Here is a 21,064-nt window from a genome sequence, read left to right on the forward strand (position 1 = left end):
ACAGATTGACAGCTCAACAGACGGTCATACAGACAGACAGATAGAAAGCTGGACTTACAGACAGAAAGAGCGATAGACTGACAGCTCGACAGACAAACTGTCAGATGGACAGACTGACAGACGGACAGATGGATAGACAAACCCACTGACAGATAGAGAATAGGTGGACAGATAAGGATAGTTAGATGAACAGACAGATGGATTGATAAACACACAGACAGTTAACTTACTGATGACTGGATCATCTTTAAAAGGCATTTTGGAGAGCGAGAGTTTCTCGATGAGGAGACACACTGCACATGGAACAGAGGAGGAGGAGGAGAGTGTCTCAGTGTAATAACAACCCAAATCTTCCCTGTATATCAAACGCTATACTTTATTAATTACTAAATATTAACTGAAGTTATAAAAGTGACACTTCACAGACATTTCATTCTGTTAAAACATTTCCTTTATTCCTAATGCCATGAGTTTGACACAAACACTGCGTTCAGCCCTTCGTTAATATGACTGCCACGAGTGACATTACGCACATTTGCATGTCATTAGCTTTGACACAGGAGCTTTTCCACGAGCTTGCATTAGAAGTGAGAAACACAGAGCTTAAGGAGTAAAGGATGATTTATAATTTTACCTGCTGGCCTCATCAGCTCTCCACCAAACCCCCTGTGGAGAAACACGGAGAGAATGATGATAAAGAAGTCACGTGTTTAGTGCTGGTTAAATGTAGGCTAATGCGTTTGTGTGTCAGTCTGTAGAGACGCTCACCTGTACTGCTTCCTGTCTGAGAGCTGTGAGGAGGAAACAGGAAGAATAGAGAGCTCAAGTGAGTAGACAGTGTTCAAATACAAACCAAACGTAATGAAAAAGAGTCCAAACTGCACTAACGATACAAAATCAGAAACGGTCTGTTGGGTAATATACGAGGGTGAGTCAAATGAAAACCTTAAAAGTGCGACATAAATTAGAGAAACAGACTCTTTGGGAATCCGGACACTCGTTGTGCTGGAGAATATGCATTTAACGGAGATTAGATTGAAATAGGCACGTATCAGAATTAATTAATTAATTAATTAATTGTGAAAAGGCAAACAATTAATGAGGCACTGAAATTAAAATTCTTGGCCAAAACGGAAACAAATAAAAAAAATAGAAAAAGAAAGGAAGAAACTAAACTAACTAAATAAATAAAATTACAAAAAACTGAAACTAAAGTGCCGGTTTTTAAATTGATTATTAATTACCTTTGTGTACTGCTGCACAAATTATAATACTTTACTTGCTTTTTAGGCTTTTTGAAACTTGAAAAAAAAAAAAAGCATGAATTAAAAGCATTACTTATTTTGGAAACTACAAATTAATGAAAAAACATTACTTAAATATATTATTAATTATTAATAAGTCAGTCCATTTAATAGGACATCAACTCTCAAAACCGCACTGGCAATAAATAAAACATATAATAATAATAATTATATAAAAAAACAAAACAAAACAAAAAAACAAATAACATAAAATAATAATTTTATAATTTCATGTACTGTAGTTTGACTACGTAGAGAATAATTTTTTCATCCTAATCTGATTAAGTTACTCACAGCACATTCATATATATATAAATATACAGGTCATTTATAAGTGTAATAGGTGTTAACAGTGCTTCCTAGTGTTATAAATGCAAAAACTACTACAAAATTCTTTTTGAGAACTTGGGAACACTGGTATAACACAATGTAACACAGATTTGAACGGAAAGTGGGCGTGGTTTATTATTAAACGTGATCCCCACAATTATGACCCCAGAAACACGCCGGAAAAAACAGCTGCAGGAAAAAGCAGTCACTTTTCATTTTCACGAATTAGAACAACCAACAGCAATCAGCAGAACGTAACTTTATTCAACTCCTGAACTTGTACAGTTCCTCAGCCTCAGCTACATCACTCGAGTTCTTTATCGATCTCAAACAGACGCTCTGTGGAACTTTCTGGCAAGTTTTCTATCTGATGTGGCAGAGTAAACAAGCTAGCTATGTTTCAAAACAACCATCTTTCCCAAATCAGGGAACTGTTGTTTATAACTGACAACAATAGCTACCAAATAATATCTGATAAGATTTAATTCAGGCTTTTTTTTTCTTTTTTTTTTACATTACAGAAAGATCGCTCGACACGTGCTGCTGCTGCGAGCCAAACTGCAGTCTTTTAAGAGGCATTATAATTACAATATATTTATATAAAATCTAATATAATTATAATTCCCTAAAAGATTTTCATTTAATAATGTTGAAGAATGATGGACAACCTCTGTAATGAAAGTACAAGTTAATATTTTTAAATGAACTGAAGTATTTTTTTGGAGACCTCAGTAGGAATATGCTGTCATGTTCACAGTGTGTGGTCTGCGTGAGCTATGTGTAGTGGCAGCTCTATAAATAAAAGATTCCTTTCGTGAAATTTGGAGCGGTTTGTAACAAAATATGGTAGGGTAGTATAAGGTGGTGTTTAGGTCAAGCTCCTGGAGCAAACCACTGACAACAAACCAGACAAAAAAAATCAGGAACAGTGAAACAGAACACATTATCTGTTCTTTCCAAATAAGTTTCTTTCAGTTTCTAGTTTCTTTGTATTTAAAAAATCGTACATTACATATAGTAGTCTATAGAAATGGATCACCACTTCCATTAAGGAACATCCAACTGATCGAAAAGATGAACTACCAGCTTAATACTTCATAGATGATGACATAAAGCATCATCAGTGTGCTGTTAGCGAACAGTACCAACATGCACAAATAGGATGACTAAGTAAGGCTTCTTTACTCACTTTCACATAAAGATTGAGTCACGTAATTATCTAAAAACATTCACGTCAATATTCACGAGCTCTGAAATCCCCAAACTTTAGTTTATAAAACATTCATGCAATGCTTTTGAATGTCAAAAGTGTGTGTTTAGTACAGCACATTAGTATTACACCTGGGTGGCAGTACTATGTGTTACACCTGTACATGTGTTACACGTGTAATGTTCATGTTATACACGGGAAAGATAAAAAAAATTAAATAAATAAAAAATAAAGAGTAAATTTTGCTGACCATTTGGTGAATGGCTTTGAGACCCTCGATGGATTCGGAGGACAGGAAGTCAGTGACCGGTCTGGAAAAAGAAAAACATACATACAGTATAGTGATGCGTAAGAAAACAAGCAACAAAACATCTTCCTGGAAACAGCTCCGACATCGCACTATAAAACTATACCAATTTATTTAAACGAAACACACACAATACTGTTAGGTCATTACTCTTGTTGTTATGTGTTGGTTGAAATCTCTAGCACATTGTACCACAGCGCTGTTGAATTCTGGATTCTGATTGGTCAGAAGGTGTTGGTTATTTTTTTAAATCAGCAGCTGCAAATTCCAGGTTTATATTAATGCACTCACTCTAATGCGTTATCGTTTCTATAGTAACACCTCATTCACAGGGACTCGTACAGCAGACGCTCCACATAAACAGTCCGTGTGCTGGCAATAAAGGCAAAGCAAAATGTCCAACTGACACTGAGGACCTGCAGGAAGGTTTAGCTGACATATGAGTGAGCACTGCTTGCACAGACATGATCTGCATGGAAGAGTCATCAGAAGGAATCCTTACCTGTGACCTTATCACAAAAGTGAATGTCTGATGTATGCAAAACAATATCTAGATAAGCCAGAGTCATTCTGGCAACAAGTGCTGTCAACAAATGACTACTATCCATGATCACCACAGCTTAAAAAAAAAGTTTAACTTTTCTTAATTCCACAACATTTAATGGAACTATAAACGCATAAAGTATAAGTATGACGTGTCATTCTTTAATAACTAACTAACTGCAATTGTGGGCAAATTACTGTGGTATAAGAGGAATAAAACACTATGAGATGTTGTGTTATTGGAAAATAATCAACTTTGGTATGGTAACAGTAACTCTGCTTCATTATTTCTTCCATAATAGCATACTCTCTAGTATTTTATTCCTTATATATCTGATGCAGAGCATTGATAAAGTGACAATCTAAGCTAATCTCCCCTGTAGTAGCATGTATAGTTAAGTCTGTACAGCCACAACGAGCGATATTATTGTGTATTGGTCTTTATGACACATATTTTATTACTAACTGATTAATGGGAGGGTATGTGGGCACAGACAAGCAAAAATCTCTGAAAAGGTGAATAGCCTCCTGATATTTAATATACAATAATTTAGTGTCTGATCTGTCTAACCGTTTGTCTCAAACACACCTGATAATGAGGCGTGGACGCTCCTGTGTCTCCAGAAGCCTAACACACCTTAACTATTACCTCAAGCTTTACTCCTTTATCGTTCCTTCTGAAAAGAGTCCAAATGAACCCATTATTGTGTAATAATTGTTAGATTTTGTCTTACTTCCTCATGCAAAGAGCATGGCAAAGACATATCCCAAACGAACACCTCCCTTTTCAGCTTGAGTCAGGCGTGACACGTAGGTGTAAACGCCAAAAATCTCATCAACATATCAAATCGATAAGGAAGCAAAAAGGAATACAAATCAAATGTATTCCTGCTAAAATAAAAAGAATTTGAGGAAATCTGTGTAAAAATGGGATATTAGAATGAAACACAAATGTCTGCTCTTCACAACTGATGTTGTCTATTTATATAAAAAAAAAAAAAAAAAAAAAAAAAAGTATATATTTCTATGTTAGGTTCATCAAACACTCACGTCCGTAGGACTGGCTCATATTCAGGAGCTACGAACGAATATCTTGACCCATAAAACAAATATTACTTCACTGTAGTCATAGCCACAACTCTTTCCTTCTCATTTGCATATGGTTAAGTGCTATTATTTAGCCCCGCCCACCTCACATCACTAACGGCTGTCCCGATTTCACTCTGTCCCGATGAACATAAAATTCAGACAGGTGACAAATTAAAGGAAAAACCTTGGTGGCTCTATTAAGGGGGTATTTATTTTTGCTCACATGGTTTATCTCCTCGTGTAGCAGGTAGGCTCGCTGCACATCACTCCTGCAGCTCTTCTCTTAAACTGATCACCCTTATTCCATGACAAAACATTTCAATGTGGATGGGCGTGGCCTTTTCCAGGATGTCTCTGCCCAACTCTTCCACAGAAGAGTGACACATTAAAGGCACATTAAAGCTGCTCTGGCAGGTTGTGATCACAAGACACCTTACTAACACACTTTATGTGGTGTTTTTTTTTCTGTAATTCGTCACCTGTCTGTATAACGAGATCCAAATCCACGCCTAAATTCATGTTGTAATTAAAGGATTACTCATAATTAGCAAGGGGAAATGGGCGGGGCTTCACCTGTCACTCTGAGCGGCGAGCTTATAGAGGGCATGTGTGATCTCAGCACAGGCCAGTATCGCTCCGTGGCGACCATGCATGTCCATCCCCGTCGCCATCGGCAACAGCTGCGGAAGAACTGAAAGAGAAGAAAGTAATACTGATCATCATCATCATCATCATCATTATCACAGAGAATGCCAATAATAATGTGTAGTCTCAACATGGAGGAGGAATTAAACCGTTACCCAAAAAAAAAAAAAAAAAAAAAAAAAACTTAAAATTACGCATAACGTGTTACATTTGACTTCTACGTATTTGATCTTTTTTTTTTTTTTTTTTTTTTTTTTGGTCTAATCTTTCAGTCTTGTTTCTCTTTAGGCCAAAAAACCAAATGTGCCATTTTTTTTAAACCATCTTTTTACCTAATGAACTAGCATGAGGATGTGTTTTTGATAGAGACTCCACTTCTTAAGCGATTTAAACTCAACAGTATATTCTAGATATAAAAGTGCAGTAATCAGAAGTCGAGGTTTACATTAGTTAGTCTTCTTATGCATAAATTTGCATAAATTTGCACACACTAAGAAGCACGAGTAGGATACGAACGTTTTTCCAAATTTATGGGCTTTTGTGAACACCAAATTTCTTGTTTAAACGCTCGTATGAACTATTTACGCAGAAATCCGTTCGCATCCAGCTTGATAAATGAGGCCCAACTTACTTAGCTAATGATAGCTAAGTCTAAGTACATTGATAGATTTTATTTCACATAAAAAAAAAGTCTCTTTTTACCGTGACAGAAAGTGAAGATGTCACATCAGTGCAAAAATTACGTTGAGACGAGAGCAACGGCATCGAAGGAGAGAAGTAGGCGGGGCTTCCAGTTAATACTGGGGAGTTCAAAACATCTACGCAACTGATAATCATTCCAGACTCATATAGTGATTGGCTGCTGATTTTTATTGGGCGAGGGCAAACATTTTTGAGTGACATCTCGTTAAAATGCGTGCTGTAATTAAGAGCTTGTGTTATCAAGATTTATAACGCTGGATATAGACGAGCATGTGGACGAAAATTTAACTCCCAAATCCAGAAATGAATCTGTAAGACTACTTCTAGATCATCACCTGTGCTGGCCATGTAATCCGGAGCCTGTGGCGTGAGGTTGTGCAGCGCTTTGGTGGCCAGCTCTCGGATCGCCCTGAACACACACACACACACACAAAACAAAACTCTTAATCCCACGCCTTAGTGACGTTTCTTTCAAAACCACAGCTGGACACACGGAGGTGTTCTCCTCCTCCTTACCCGTCCCAGTGGTTGATTTTCCTGGCCACCAGGTGGTCGATCATCGGCTTGGTGTACTCCTCAAAACCTGCGATGTAGACGCTGGGAGAAGAGAAACAACACGAGCAGAGGTAGTGATATTACTCATAGAAATATTACACCGTTATCGACACACGCTTGAAGTGTTTACTGATTCCTAATCAGGATTCAGCGTTACATAACACTGAAATCTTAACACAATAAACTACGAGAACACACAACACGTTAAGCAACCCTGAGGTGGCCATGGTGTCAATAAAAAATATAATAAACAAATGAGCAAATAGATAGATAGATAGATAGATAGATAGATAAATAAGTCCCAATATGGATAATCTAAATTAGGTTTTTATTTAAGATTATATTTATGATTATTTTATTTATGGTTCAGGTTATTTGAATATTAATATTAACCTATGAATATTAATCTCAGCAGCCAAATATTATATCTAACAGATCTGACAGTATTCTTCATTTTTTGACATTCAGGTCCATACCTTTTTTTTTTTTTTTTTTGGATCTGGATGGTGCATTACTTAGCGTTACTACTAGACTGTGAATCTAAGAGTGGATTTGCAACTGAAAGTTTGTTTTTTCCCCCAGAAAGCCATGGTTCTCTGCAGCAAGACACACTTTAAATAAGTCTCAAGGCCAAATAATTCCTAAATCATTTATTTGTAACCTATTAACCAACATTTAATTTGTGAATTATTAATCTGCAAGACACAGTGATTTATGTCGCAGCCGGTATCACAGGCTAAATTTGTTCAACACGCTTCATTTAAGACTGAATTTATGAGTAAGATTATAAACAATTTGAACATATGCTATTGTAATTTATAGTCATCTAAAACACGGTCATGTCAGTAAAAATAAAATAAAATTAATAAAACAAGATCAAATAAGACACAATAAAAAAAAATAAGATATAAAACAATATAAAATAATCTTGCAGACAGAAAATTCTGGTTCGAACAGTAGAGGACGTTATCCAGCGTAATAAGAAGTGTTACACAAAAGAAATTTTCCATGCTGCTGTTTATCTACGCAGACTTTTTTTTTTTTTTTTTTTAAATTCCATTCATGCCAGGTTTAGGTGTTTACGAATTCCTACTCATGCTTCACATCAACGTTATATTCAAATCTAAACAGCACAAACTGCATCACTAAACACTAATCAAGTGTCTACGGTGCTGATTTGAATATGAGCTTCTATTTAATTAAAAAATAAAAAAAAAATTAAAAAAACAATGCTTTCCATTGTTGAAAAGTGGTTCGGCGACTAAATAACGTTTGGATGTGTCTACTTTGCTCCCCGAGGCTAGAATTTTCCACATTGTTGCTCTTGTGAACTGAAGTGGCAGCTCGACGGCTCGCCCAGTGGCATTTTACCCCGAGGGAAGACAGACCTGCCCTTCAACCTCCAGCTCCTGTATGTAAATCAGCTTGCAGCTCTTTCATCTCGGCCCCGCCTCCCGAGACAGCAAGCACACATCTCAGTAACACACCGCACGCTAGTCTCACAGGAATGCGGCTAAGCGCTAATCTGATGGACGCTACGAGCATCGTGTCAATCAGATCTGATCATATCCGTGCATCGGAATGCTGTGTATCAGCAGGAAGTACAGATGAATGATGTTCAGGAATGTTTGAAACTGATTTAACTTTACAGCTACACAAAAAGCTAAATATCAAACTCAACACTTGCTTGGCAACACTCCTGTCACTTCTGAATCACAATGACGGTTATTATTATGGAATGACAATCAGAGCGGTGCGACTATCTCAGGTCATCTTACTCAGAGCTGATCCTAGAGCCTTTGTGTTTGGGACGGCGCCGATCAGATACCAGCAAAAAAAAACAAAAAACGGTGGATCAGCTATCAGAAGAAAAAAATATCATCTCATGTAACAAATGGAAAAGTTTGGAATTGGATTATGGAAATATGGAGTTTGGAATTGGATTATGTTTTTTTTTAAATGGAAATGTTTACATTTAAAGAAACTTGGTTGTATTTTTTGGTTAAGACTGATTTTGTTATATTTACTGTATACTCATATTATTATATTGGCAGTGTAAGAGATTTTTGTGTAAAAGCTGAGCGTTTGGTTTAAGTCAAGTTTTTTAGTGTATTCTCTCATCCATTCTCCGTACCGCTTATCCTACACAGGGTCGTAGCGGAGCCTGGAGCCTATCACAGGTGACTCGGGGCACAAGGCGGGCACAAGGTGGGAAAACCCTGGATGGGGTACCAACCCATCATAGGGCACAAACACACACATGCTCACGCACCCATTCACACACTACGGACAATTTAGAGATGCCAATCAGCCTGTCTTTGGCCTGGGGGAGGAAACCGGAGTACCCAGAGGAAACCCCTTAAGCACAGGGAGAACATCTAAACTCCACACACACACACACACACACACACACACACACACACACACACACACACACACACACAGGAGGTGGGAATCGAACCCCCAACCCTGTGGGTGCAAGGCAACAGTGCTGGCCACTGAGCCACCATGATCCACCCTGTTTTCAACGTATTTTTCCTGTAATTTTAAAAAAATGCTTCTGTTAGTTGTCAGTTGTTGGCCCATATTTTGGTAACGCACCGTGGTGCTCTCTTATTTTTCTCAGAACATGTTGCAAGGTCACTGTTACTTATAGCAGTTATGAGAGTTATGCTACATTTTATTTTGCTCAGTTTCAGCAGCGTTTTCATAAACACGCGTGTTCCTGATTACGAAGGATTCGGAACGAGTTCGGAATTCAAGTTCGGAATTCACTGGATTGTGAAAGTCAATAAGGGAGTCAATTTTTTTTCTTTTTCTAGTTTGTTGAACCCGCTTGTCCATCGAGGAACTACTGATAATTCTGATATAGATTTTAATTCGGACAAATTTGCATCCCTGCAAAAAAACAAAACAAAAAAAAAAAACATATCTTAGCAAGTGAAGACATCACGAATAAAGACAAAGTTATGTGATATTTCTCATTATGAGATTATTATAGAACATATATAAGACCTTATTTCAAGCTGGAAATTTTTATTCTGTTGCACTCCAAACCATGAGAGTAGAAATATCGTGAATATAGTCAAAGGTCATTTCGCTAAATTTAAGTGAAAGAAGCAAAATTATCTGCCAATAGAACAAGAACATTTCAAGCTTGAAATGAGTCTAAAAATAAGTTGAATAATTTTTATATATTTGGTTTTTGGTTTATTGTAATATATTTAAGATCATTTCACTTGCTAAGTGGCCATTTTTATTTGCTTGAAGCGCTTGAAGCGAATAAGCAAAATTATCTTCCAATGGAGTAAGAAAATTTCCAGCTTGAAATGAGAAAACTATCTAGAAATCACGAGTAACAATCGTATATTTTTAAAAAGAAATTTTGTTGAATTTGATGATACTCCAGTTTTTTTTTCAATATTTCAGTGATGAATTCAAACCAGTGCTATATTTAAGTTACTAAAAAGAAAAAAGATTTTTGTGGATTGCATTTCAGATTTTTTTTAATGCACTTTTATTATTTTAATATCTAATTGTTTTACTTTTTCACACTTTCTTTCCTCATCGGCCGTCTCCGTCTCTTACCTGATGGTCAGGTAGCAGTTGTTCAGGTTCCCGACGGCGAAGTAGTCTGCGGCTGTTAAGATATCGATACCGTGTGGGAACGTGCCCTGAGGAGAGAAATCTCAGAGTTCATGATGGCCGCTAATCCTCTCACTCAACACAGAGCAGAGCAAAAAATCTGGAGAATGGGATGTGATTTTAACAGTAAATACGTGCGAGGTCTTCAGATTACAGTTACGCTTCAGCTGCTCGTGTGCTTTTTTTGTCCAAAGATGTGATTAGATGCAACGGAACCTAACCTGAGAACTGAAGCTAGCGTGTGTGTGTGTGTGTGTGTGTGTATGGGTTGGTTTCTGCTCCTACCTGCCTGCCGACATTTTCTTGGAAAGCGGCCTGCAAAAGAGAAAAGACCGTTTTAGCTTTTTTTTATTTTACACCAAAGGTGAAAAGAGGACACGGCGGGTCCTCAAAAAAAAAAAGAAAGAAAGAAAGAAAAAAAAAAAACCTACTCACCGAGGCAGCTTTTCTGCAGCTGACGTTCCGGTCGAAAAGGGCGACGATGACCAGAGCACTGAGGGAAGAAGAAAAAGGGAACGAGGAAGAGAAAGGATGCTGCACTGTTACAGATGTATTACAGATGTACACTCGTGTACATACGCAAGTGCCTTAACAGTCGTGTCTGTACCTCCATAATACACGCTACTGCTGTGTTACACCACAGCGCTGTGGAATTCTGGACTCTGATTGGTCAGAAGGTGTTGATTAATTCTCTATAACAGCAGCTCTGACAGTAGAGCAGCTACAAATCACAGGCTTATATACATTATCGTTTCTATAGCAACAGCTCATTCACAGGGCCTCGTACACAGGACGCTGAACATAAACTCATTTAAACACCCATGTAATCGTTGATACGGTGAAGTTTTCTGTAAGAAGACGCTTATTTAACATTTATGGAAGGAGTCTCCAGTGTCAGAAGTAAAGCTGTAACTTCTGTAACATCTTTGCGGTTTCTCGGGTCACATGACAAGCGCTGATATTTTTGTCTATATGAGAGAGAAAAAAAGAGAGGCTGGTGAGGGAACAACTGTTTACAGCTGCTAAAACATGAGCGATAACAGGAACTAACTTGTTTCGTATACGTTCTACAACATTAAATGCAACTACAAATGAATAAATACATAGAAATTGTGAGCGCTGAGGCTCCCAGGTGGCGCAAATTGACTGTGATCTCTGGGTGGGAGGGACATACTCTCTCACACCTGTCAATCACGGCAAAAGTAGCCAATCGTGAGTGTCTGTGAGCTCGTGCAGGACGTTACACCCTGTGACACATACACGCCGCATCGATACGACGCGGCTGGCGGCTTCACGTGACTCGGAGGAAGCACGTGTTAGCCTTCACCCTCCCGGGTTGGTCGCTGACGTGTGATAGAGGAGAACTAACTGCTGGGAAATGATCAGAGCTGGTAAATCACTGGGGTACAAGGAGAATAAAACACTTCAGGAAAATAAACAACTTTGGGATTAATGCTTCAATCCCACTGTTGATTATTTTCCTATAACAGCACACTTTAAATTGATTTAAATGATAGATTGGCACGTTATCCATGTTATAAGATTAGTGTCACTGGGTTAATGTATAGTACTGTGCAAAAGTCTTGGTACCCCTTTTTATTTATTTATTTTTTTTTTAGTACAAACTTTGTTATAGATGTTTATTTTCTGACTTCTACATTATTGATTCAGTACAAAAACATTTCAGATTCCAAACATTAGTTTTCCAGCACAAAATGAAATGTTACAGAAAAATGTTTGTATGTCAGTAAAGAAAGCAGCAGATTCCATAAGAGACACTTTTCAGATAAAAACAGAATGAAGGCTGCTGGGTTTCGCTGCAGAAATAAGAAGCGAGTCGACAGTCAAAGTCTCCAGAAGAACTGTGGCTGCTTCTGCAAGATGCTCAGTAACACTTCCAGCTCATTTCCTTATAAAACTGCACACACTGCACCTCAGATACTGGTTTATTTATTTAAAGCGGAGGATCGTCACATTAAATATTGACTTTGTTTCATTTATTACTGTTTACTGCTCTTTATAGTATTTTTTTAATGTCGAAACATTTAATTTCATTATTTTTGAAGGCATCTTTGATTTACAGCATTTCTTTGCATGTGTCTAAGACTTTTGCACAGAACTGTATAATTTAATATTTTTACAGACCATTATGTATCTGGAACAAGGAAGAATCCAAATCCAAATAATTCTGCGTGAAAGTGAAAGAGAACACATGGAGCAACTTCTGTAAATAAAAGCTTTCTTTTTTCTTTCGTTTTTTTTTTATTTTTCTCCTGGATGTCCTGTATGTTTGGCCTTTTCTTTTTGACATTTTTATTTCCTTGGAATAAACTGACTTCGATTAAAAGTTAGATACCTCGCACATTTCAGTGTGAGATTAAGCCAATTAATGGCATTTTTCCATCATTCTTTTTTTTTTTTTTTTTTTCCTCCTAACAAGGGTGCTAATAAATCTGGAGCTGGCATTACAGCTGTGTTTAAGTCAAGAGAAGTAAAGATTAGTTCTCAGCTGCAGATAAAGAGCTGCTCCTGATGAGTTCATCGAGCACGCTTCTTATTTTGTATTAGAAAGGCAAGGTGTGAAGAAAGAGACTTGATGAAACACTTTCCCTGCATTCCTCAATTTCCTTTAAGATTAGTTTATTAGTCAGAGAGCTGACACTGAAACCGTGACCTCATTTCAGAATTAGCCTAATGAGTTTCGGCACCTGGGAATGGCGATGTTGTGCAATGTTTAAACAGAGCTGCATGATGGGTGACAATAACTCGTCCCGCAGCAGCACATTCAGCTCTGATGGTGAGGAAATTGTTCTTTTGTTTGTTTTTTTTTCCCCTTTTTCCTTTCCCGTAGCGCCCCTATCACCCTGTCCTGGCTCTCTTTCTACCCTCCATGCTGACATGCTGTGTGAACGTGCCCGCGAGGGATTCCCACAACACACACACACACACACACACACACACACACACACACACACACACACACAGAAAGACACGACGCCTTGAGGAAGATGTGCTGCTGGCGCTGTTGCACGTGGAAACACATGCAAGGAGAAAAAAAAAAAACACACTACGCAAACCGACTTGTCCGTGAAGGTTTTGACGGATGGCCTGGAGCGACACAAAACAGATGGAGATTTTAAAAGAAACGCCTCCACACCTTCTCCATGTTGTTGTTTTGGGTTTAAAATGTAACATTTCACTACGGTTTATTCAAATCAGTTTCGCGGCTTGGTGGATTGACATGTCTGATACGATTTGTTGACAAATCTGATCTGACTGGCATTTTTTAAGGCAATGAAGGTGTGACCTCAGATTCCAGGTTCACAAGAAAAGTGTGAAATCTGAAAGTGCGAAAGGATCCAGTCATAACTGGAGCGTGTGCAGAGCGAGCGAGAGCACGAGGGTGCTGGGAAGCGGCGACAGGACGCAACAAGCTCGAGCGAGAAGGTGACCGAAACCACAGCGACCAAGCCGAAACCTGGCAGCGCACGAGGAAACGGATCACTGTTGGAGGGGGGGAGAGTGACAAACTGAAGAAGAGTCGGTTGTGGATGAGTCCACACTTGCCTCTGGAGCAGGGAGGGGAGGAGGGAAGGCGCAACGACAAATCACACGGCTCCCTTTTTAACATTTCATCATCAGCCTTCATTTATGGGAGGACTTTCCAAACAAACAGACAGTGATTTATTTTTCCTGCACCTGCACTCACTCAAAGATAGCACTCAGTGCAAAAGTTAGCATCCCTAACTAAGTGACAAAAGTGAAAATTTAAAAAAAAAAAATATATATATATATATTATAATTCATGAAGTTTAAGATGAAATTTCCTTGTTAGTCAGAGCTTTATCCTGGTCAGGATTGTGGTAGATCCGGAGCCTATCCCGGGAATACTGGGTGTGAGGCAAGAATACACCCTGGATGTGACGCCAGTCCATCACACACAATTATATGCTGCCAAACCACCCACTAGCATGTTTTCAGACAGTGAGAGGAAGCTGGAGAACCTGAAAAAATAAAATAAAATGCACGCGGGCAGAAAGCCGAGCTCGGGATCGAATTGAGGACCCTGGAGCTGTGAGGCGACGCTACAGCGACACTACAGCGACACTACAGCGTGACGAGGAAAAATCAATATCAAAATAGTTTGAGAAGAACCAAAAGGGTCCACAGGTGAAATAGGTCCTTCTATTTTAGTGTCAGGAACAGACGAAAAAAAAATAAAAAACAGAAATAGTTCTCTGATCCACGTAAGAGAAACTTATTTAAAAAAAAAAAAAAAAAAAAAAAAAAGAAAAAGTCAAGTTTTTATTGTCAGTACTCGCAGACACAAAATATAATTGCTTCGTTGCAGACAAAAAAAAAAAAATTCCCTTTTGTCAGTTCATTAGGGGTGCAAACTTTTGCACTCAGTGATATCTTTGAGTGAGTACAGGTGCAGGAAAACTTAATCACGGTCTGTTGGTTTGGAAAGTCCTCCTGTAAATGTTAAAAAGGGAGCCTGTGATTGTCATTAATAAATCATGAGATCAAGAACACCATTACACCTGCAGCTCATGAAACTGGAATCAGAAAGGATTATACATGAGCGAGAAGAGGAATGTCCTTCACAAAAATATCAGAGATGTTAAAATTTCAACTCTGCTATCTCTGACTATAAAAGCAAACATTTCTCCAATTTTCTCCAGATTTCTCCAATTTTTCTCCCCCCAATTTCTCCTGCCTGGACTTAAAACACAACAATCAAATCATACAACAAGTACAATAAAAATTCCTAGAATATATTTTTGTGAATATCTCCATCGTGGATGAAGAGACGGGAACGTAGCACAGGGTCGTGGAGGCTAAATGAGCCTGAAAGTGCGCTTAGTTTTTACCTCGTCTTCTAATATCGAACACTCTGAGGTGCACTCGGTAGAGCTCAGCAATATAGAGCTATAAAATCAATATCTCGATGAATTATGGCAGGGTGGACTTTTCTGAGGTATCACTGGACACTCATGTCTGTTTTATAGTTTGTTTAATATTTTTAAATGTAAAATTTGATCGCTAGTGAATCTCTAAAATTGTATTAAAAAATAATTTACTTTTCTATGTGAATTTATTTTAATACGTTCTATGTTTTTTTTTTGTTTTTTTTAATGCAGTTGGTTAGGAGGTGGGAGGGTGTGTGTGAAAACTTTTAAACTGGTCTAATCTTGATCGTTACATTTGATCATTAAGATCATTGATATTAACATTCACTGTCTGACACTGAAATCTAATAAACTAAATATGTTGTTGCTATAACGGATAATTCTTCAACTTCTTAGGAGATGCAAACTTTTGCACTTAAGTAATTGCACGTAAACGTACAATACACTTTACGTAAAGCATATGAAGCATATACATATATATATATATATATATATATATATATATATATATATATATACACACACACATATACATATACATATAATCTTTATACAGATTTTAATGATTTAAAAACATATCCATGTTCTTTAGCTGTTTTTTTCATTAATTAAAACTGCACCTCATACAGATTTTAACTTACTTATAGTAAACTTATCACTTATAGTAAAAAGTAAACGGATTGTCCATGTGCAGAAAAAAATAATAAAGCATTACACCTGAGTTAAAAAACAAATACTATTCTAACGCATTTAAAACGAAATCGTTGTTCAGAGTCAGGTCTAAAACGCAACGCTGATGACTGAAATGACACAAAACATCATTCTGAACAAAACATAGCAATATTCTTTTCCATGCACAAAAGTTCCACGGTTTAGCAGTGCTGCATGATGTAGATGATTTCAGAGGTAAAAAAAAAAAAAAATCAAATTAAAGAAACTTTTTAAAAAGTCCAAGCGTTCACTGGAGTTTGGTGCAAAACAAACAAAAAAATGTGTAGAAAGTCTGTAAAGATGAAAACCAGAGACATGCTGGACTGAGAATGCCAAATACTGGATTAAAAAAATTATATTAATGGCTTCAAGGGATTTGAAGGTGATTTATATCTTATATTATATATTTAAAAAAAATAAAAATAAAAAACAGCCTTAAATGGACTCTCCATAACTGTGGACACTGGGCATGAAAGGGTTAATTTAAACACTATAACCACCTTTATTAAATAGACCTTGCTGCATATATCTGTGTTTTCCCCCCCATAACATTTGGTATTTTATTATTTAGTAATTTTTTTGCGTTCCTTAATCACTTTTCACACTCTCACACACACACACACACCAGACATAGAAACTAGTCAGAGAACAAATTAAAGGGTGTGATTGAGAGACTAAGTACTGGGAGAGGCATTAAAAACTGGTTTTAGGCAACAAACAGACATGCCTGCTGCAAAAGAGACAAAAGATAATTCCGTAAAAGGTATTTACACACTTACAGGCCTGTAAATCAGCTTCGTGGGCGCCTGTAGTATAAACTGATGCATAAAAATGAGAGAGGAAAAGCGACGTATGGAATTATTTCAGCTCTGTGGGTTCTTCGAATAGTTCTAGCTGTAATTAATTGGGTGAAAACACAGCCTGGAGGTTATGACGGCGAGAGTCTGAGGTTATTTAGTGAATAATCCGAGGGGCGACAAAGGTGCTTGTGTTGGGCTCGAATAAACAGGTTCTCCTGGCGGCTCCAGACCTCGCTGACTAAAGAACGCAAACCCACAAAGTCTAGTTTACGGTTTAAGTATCGGATTCCTTCCGTCGCTCTGAAGTCCGAAAGCAACGCTGCTGAATATGAAGGTCATCCTACACTGAAGTTTCATTCGATTTAGCTCGGAAGTGAGAAGTCAGCAATTTTTACATCATTTTCAACCTTTGTGCGTTCGTATTTTGTTAGCAACTGTGATGAGTGACGTATATTTTCCTCCTCAGAATAGCTAATACTCATATATACAGTATAACTCATTTAAAAGTAAAGAGTGCTGCTTTGTTTACTGTTCACGCTGCGGGCGGCCATTTTGATTTGACGTCACTTGCTGAACTCAGGGTTGAGGAGCCCGTTCTGAGAAGTCTGGATTTTCCTAGTCGTACGTCAGAAATTATGAGGAATTACGAGTTTAGACCTTTTAGTCCAATGCAGCATGGGTCCAAGTTTGTTCCACTACGATGCATACAAGTTATAATTATATTATCATTCCATCGTTTTCCTATTACAGCACATTTTATTCCTCTAATACCACAGCAATTTGCTGACGATTATCATTTTATATTCATTACAGAATGACGTCATAAATTTGATCCATTTATAGTTAAATTTAATGTTGCTGAACGTCCGCATTATCACTTACACTATAAACAGCCGTTCCCTCACCAGCCTCTCTTTCTCCTGTCTCCTGAAGTTAATAAGACTTTAGAAAACAAAAACAAACAAAAAAAAACACAGCTTGTCATGTTACTGAGAAACTGCAAAGCGTAAACCTTCCGGTGTTGGAAAACTGGAGACTCCTTCCATAAATGTTAAATCATCGTCTCCGTACAGAAAAATGCACCATGTCAGCAATTACACCTTTTTCTTTGCTGTATAACAACACCTTTTTTTTTTCCCCCCCATTTGCTATAGGCATACATTATCTGGAGTTCCCGACGTGCAAGTCACTGTGAACGAGCTGTTACTATAGAAACAATAACGCATTAGGACGAGTGCATTAATATAAACCTGTGACTTGCAGCTGCACTACTGTCAGAGCTGCTGCTTTAGAAAATGAATCAACACCTTCCGACCAATCAGAATCCAAAATTCGACAGCACTTAATTGTGGTGTAATTAAATTTTACGGCGTTTACTGTGTTGTAAAAAAATGACGTCTTGTGCTGCATTGTCTCTAATATAAAACACGTGTTAGTAATTTATTGTTTGCTAAACAGGATAAGAAGATTGTTTGCATTTTACCAATCAGCAATGTCGAGTACAACAAGCTCCACCCAACAGCTCTTGGTCCATAAAGACAGGAAGAATCTACCCTGGAGCATGAAGTACAAAAAAGCCTGGCACGGCAGCACAGGAATTAAAATTGGTCCTGGTTTCTCAGGTGCAAACACACCTAAAATTCCTGAACACATTCATCTGTACTGCTGTTTGTTTATTGTTTTAAAAATGCTTAATGTATTTATGCGCAATGCATAATGTATTTTCTAGCATTCTGTGTACTACACTTTAAAAGAGCACTATATCAATAAATAAAGTGTGTTAAGCGACTATGCAGATAAACACAACTCACAGAGGAGTGTATTGACTGAGTCAGGTTCATTGTTGATGTGTCTTAACAGCTGTGTGTCAGGAGTGCTTGTTCATCATTTCAGACTCATTTTGGGGCTAAAAAGATCGAACCCGGATGTGTAACAGCGATAACTGGGTGATGAGCATAGATTAAAGATCGCTGTCAGTACGTGATGTAATGCTAATACAGGTCACGGGGCGTTTTTTAAAAACAGTAAGATGGCGACAGTAAAGGAGGACGACACTGCGGCTGAAAACATCAGCAGGATTTTCTAAATGCATCAGTTTAAAGGTGCAATAGTCAATATTTTTTTTTAAACTTTATACTTGTATAAATCACCTGAAAAAATATTTAGAACGTGATAAAAAATGATGGGTTAAGCCGTGTCCTCAGCACAAGCGTATTACGTGGCTGAGAAAACCTGACTGGAAAACTATGTTACAGACTGGGAAGCTTGTTTGTGTTTGGATGGGCCTCTTGTCAGTCATTTTTTTCTGACACGCCCCTTCACTCCGCCCTCATCTCCGTCTGTTCGGGGAGAAAAAATATGTCGAAAGCCTGAAAGCTCCCAGCTCAGCCAGATAATTTGCATGACAGCAAAAAACACGACAAGAAACACAATAACAACAATAACAATAATAATTGAAGGGGATGAACATGGAATTAGGACATGGAATTAGCGATGTCACACCTGGACAGGTATAAACCAACATTAGCATAACACTAGCTAGGTTTTTATTGTCCTTAATGCAACACAAAAAAGTAACATAAAGTAAACAGCCTATATCATTGCTTCAAAAGTGTAATGCTAATCCTTGCTAGTTGAAGTCTACTCCATGGGCCACCGTAGATCCTGTGGGTGGAGCTTTGTGAACAAAACAAAACAAAAAAATTAAAAAACCTAATTGACCTAAAAAAACCCTGCTTAAACATTAGAGACCTAAGCTTGACAAATTTCAACTAATCTTGACTAATGCACCTTTAAGAATACATTAATCACTTCAAAGTTTATTTCTGCCTATAGTGATCATATTTTTATCATATCTTTTTTATGAAAACAGGAATGTTCCAGAGAAAACTACTTCTAGGTCGACTCCAAGTTTACGCTGAAATGTAGTGGAATTTTTTCACATTTAAATTAATCTGATATCTAGATATTGTATGGTGAAACAAGCAGAAACAATTAAAAACAAGTCGATATTTTAGATAATAATTAGAAAATAATTTCTTGAAAAAATTCATTTCCTATTTTAACGCATGGTTAAAAAAAAAGACAAAAACTAAAAATCACAAACTGTTTCCTTGTTTTCCCATTTTCACAGCGAGAAACAAATGAACGCAATGAACATGGACTATAACATGATATACAGTGTTTCAAATTCCTAAGAGAATTCAAACAACGATACGACTCGTACTTGTTTTTTTGAGAATCGATTAAATGCAAACAGTTTACGATAGAGGAGTCAGGCATTTTGGAGATTATAAATCGGCCAATTAGATCCATATCAACATTAAATGTATAAACAATCACGTCTCCTCCAAAAGCACGTGTCATCTTGAGCAAACAACATCACTGTAAATTGAAGTTCATACATTTTCGATCACCTGTGGTGCCGCTTGTGAAACTGCTGCAGCATTTGAATCCAAAACTTCATGAACGTGAGTATATAGAGGTGGGTTGTGCTCAAGGCCAGTCTTATGCACAGGCTACCCTGGCTGTTAGCCCAGGGCCTCGGGCGAAAGGGGGCTATCAAATGAATTAAAAGCTATAAATAAATAATTAAGTTTTCAGTCCAGCGATTGGAATATTTTCAAAGATATATCGCCTCTGCCTCATTCAAGTTCAATACTTGCATGAAAAAGGTGCTTTCTTTTGTTCAATTGTACGTCGACCATATTTGGCTTGAGTTCACGGGAGGGAACGCGGGTTGAGTCGTGTGATGTGATGTTGTGTCATTACCTGGCAATCTGATTGACGTAAGACTCCAGCTCTTTGGGGTCGTAAGCACGGGCGAACGCCCAGCACACGTAACACGCCGCGTCACGCACGTTCCAGCCGAGACTGCAGGCTCCTCTTCTCTCATCATACACCAGGGCCTTCAGGATCAGCGGGACCACTACACACACACACACACAAATGCTAGAGATGAGTCAAGTAGAAACAGAGCTTGTTAGCTCGAAGATAAGATGAAGCCTGGGGTGCCAATACTTTTGGCTTAGCAGAAATATAGAGAATATTGATTGCCTTTTAAATGAAAAGACAACAAAAATACAATTTGGCATAACGAACAGGTTCCGTCATTCTATGTACAGAGGTGAATATTTACATTCCAATGCACACGCTAAATGCATTCAATTCTCTATGTTTTCACACTTAACCAAAACTAGGAAAATTTTATGCTTCTGGTGTTTTATTCTATGTATATATTCTATGTAAAAATCAGCTTTTACTACTGGGTAAAAAAAAAGAAAAAAAAAAAAAAAAAAGATTTGTTTAAG

General features: G+C 37.6%; 1 protein-coding gene across 1 annotated transcript in view; it reads right to left on the reverse strand.

The window, feature by feature from the left end:
• tbcd (tubulin folding cofactor D) overlaps nucleotides 1-21,064 on the reverse strand; it is a 56,408-nt gene that overhangs the window by 16,622 nt on the left and 18,722 nt on the right. The window contains exons 14-24 of the mRNA XM_026945971.3: nucleotides 20,526-20,682; nucleotides 10,766-10,823; nucleotides 10,616-10,645; nucleotides 10,274-10,359; nucleotides 6,647-6,727; nucleotides 6,466-6,539; nucleotides 5,357-5,474; nucleotides 3,095-3,155; nucleotides 769-791; nucleotides 635-666; nucleotides 231-293 (exon numbers count right to left, since the gene is read on the reverse strand). Coding sequence (XP_026801772.3) covers nucleotides 231-293; nucleotides 635-666; nucleotides 769-791; nucleotides 3,095-3,155; nucleotides 5,357-5,474; nucleotides 6,466-6,539; nucleotides 6,647-6,727; nucleotides 10,274-10,359; nucleotides 10,616-10,645; nucleotides 10,766-10,823; nucleotides 20,526-20,682 — 783 coding nt within the window. The remainder of the gene's footprint in view (nucleotides 1-230; nucleotides 294-634; nucleotides 667-768; nucleotides 792-3,094; nucleotides 3,156-5,356; nucleotides 5,475-6,465; nucleotides 6,540-6,646; nucleotides 6,728-10,273; nucleotides 10,360-10,615; nucleotides 10,646-10,765; nucleotides 10,824-20,525; nucleotides 20,683-21,064) is intronic.

This window comes from Pangasianodon hypophthalmus, chromosome 23 (genome assembly GCF_027358585.1).
Source record: "Pangasianodon hypophthalmus isolate fPanHyp1 chromosome 23, fPanHyp1.pri, whole genome shotgun sequence".
Classification (NCBI taxonomy): domain Eukaryota; kingdom Metazoa; phylum Chordata; class Actinopteri; order Siluriformes; family Pangasiidae; genus Pangasianodon; species Pangasianodon hypophthalmus.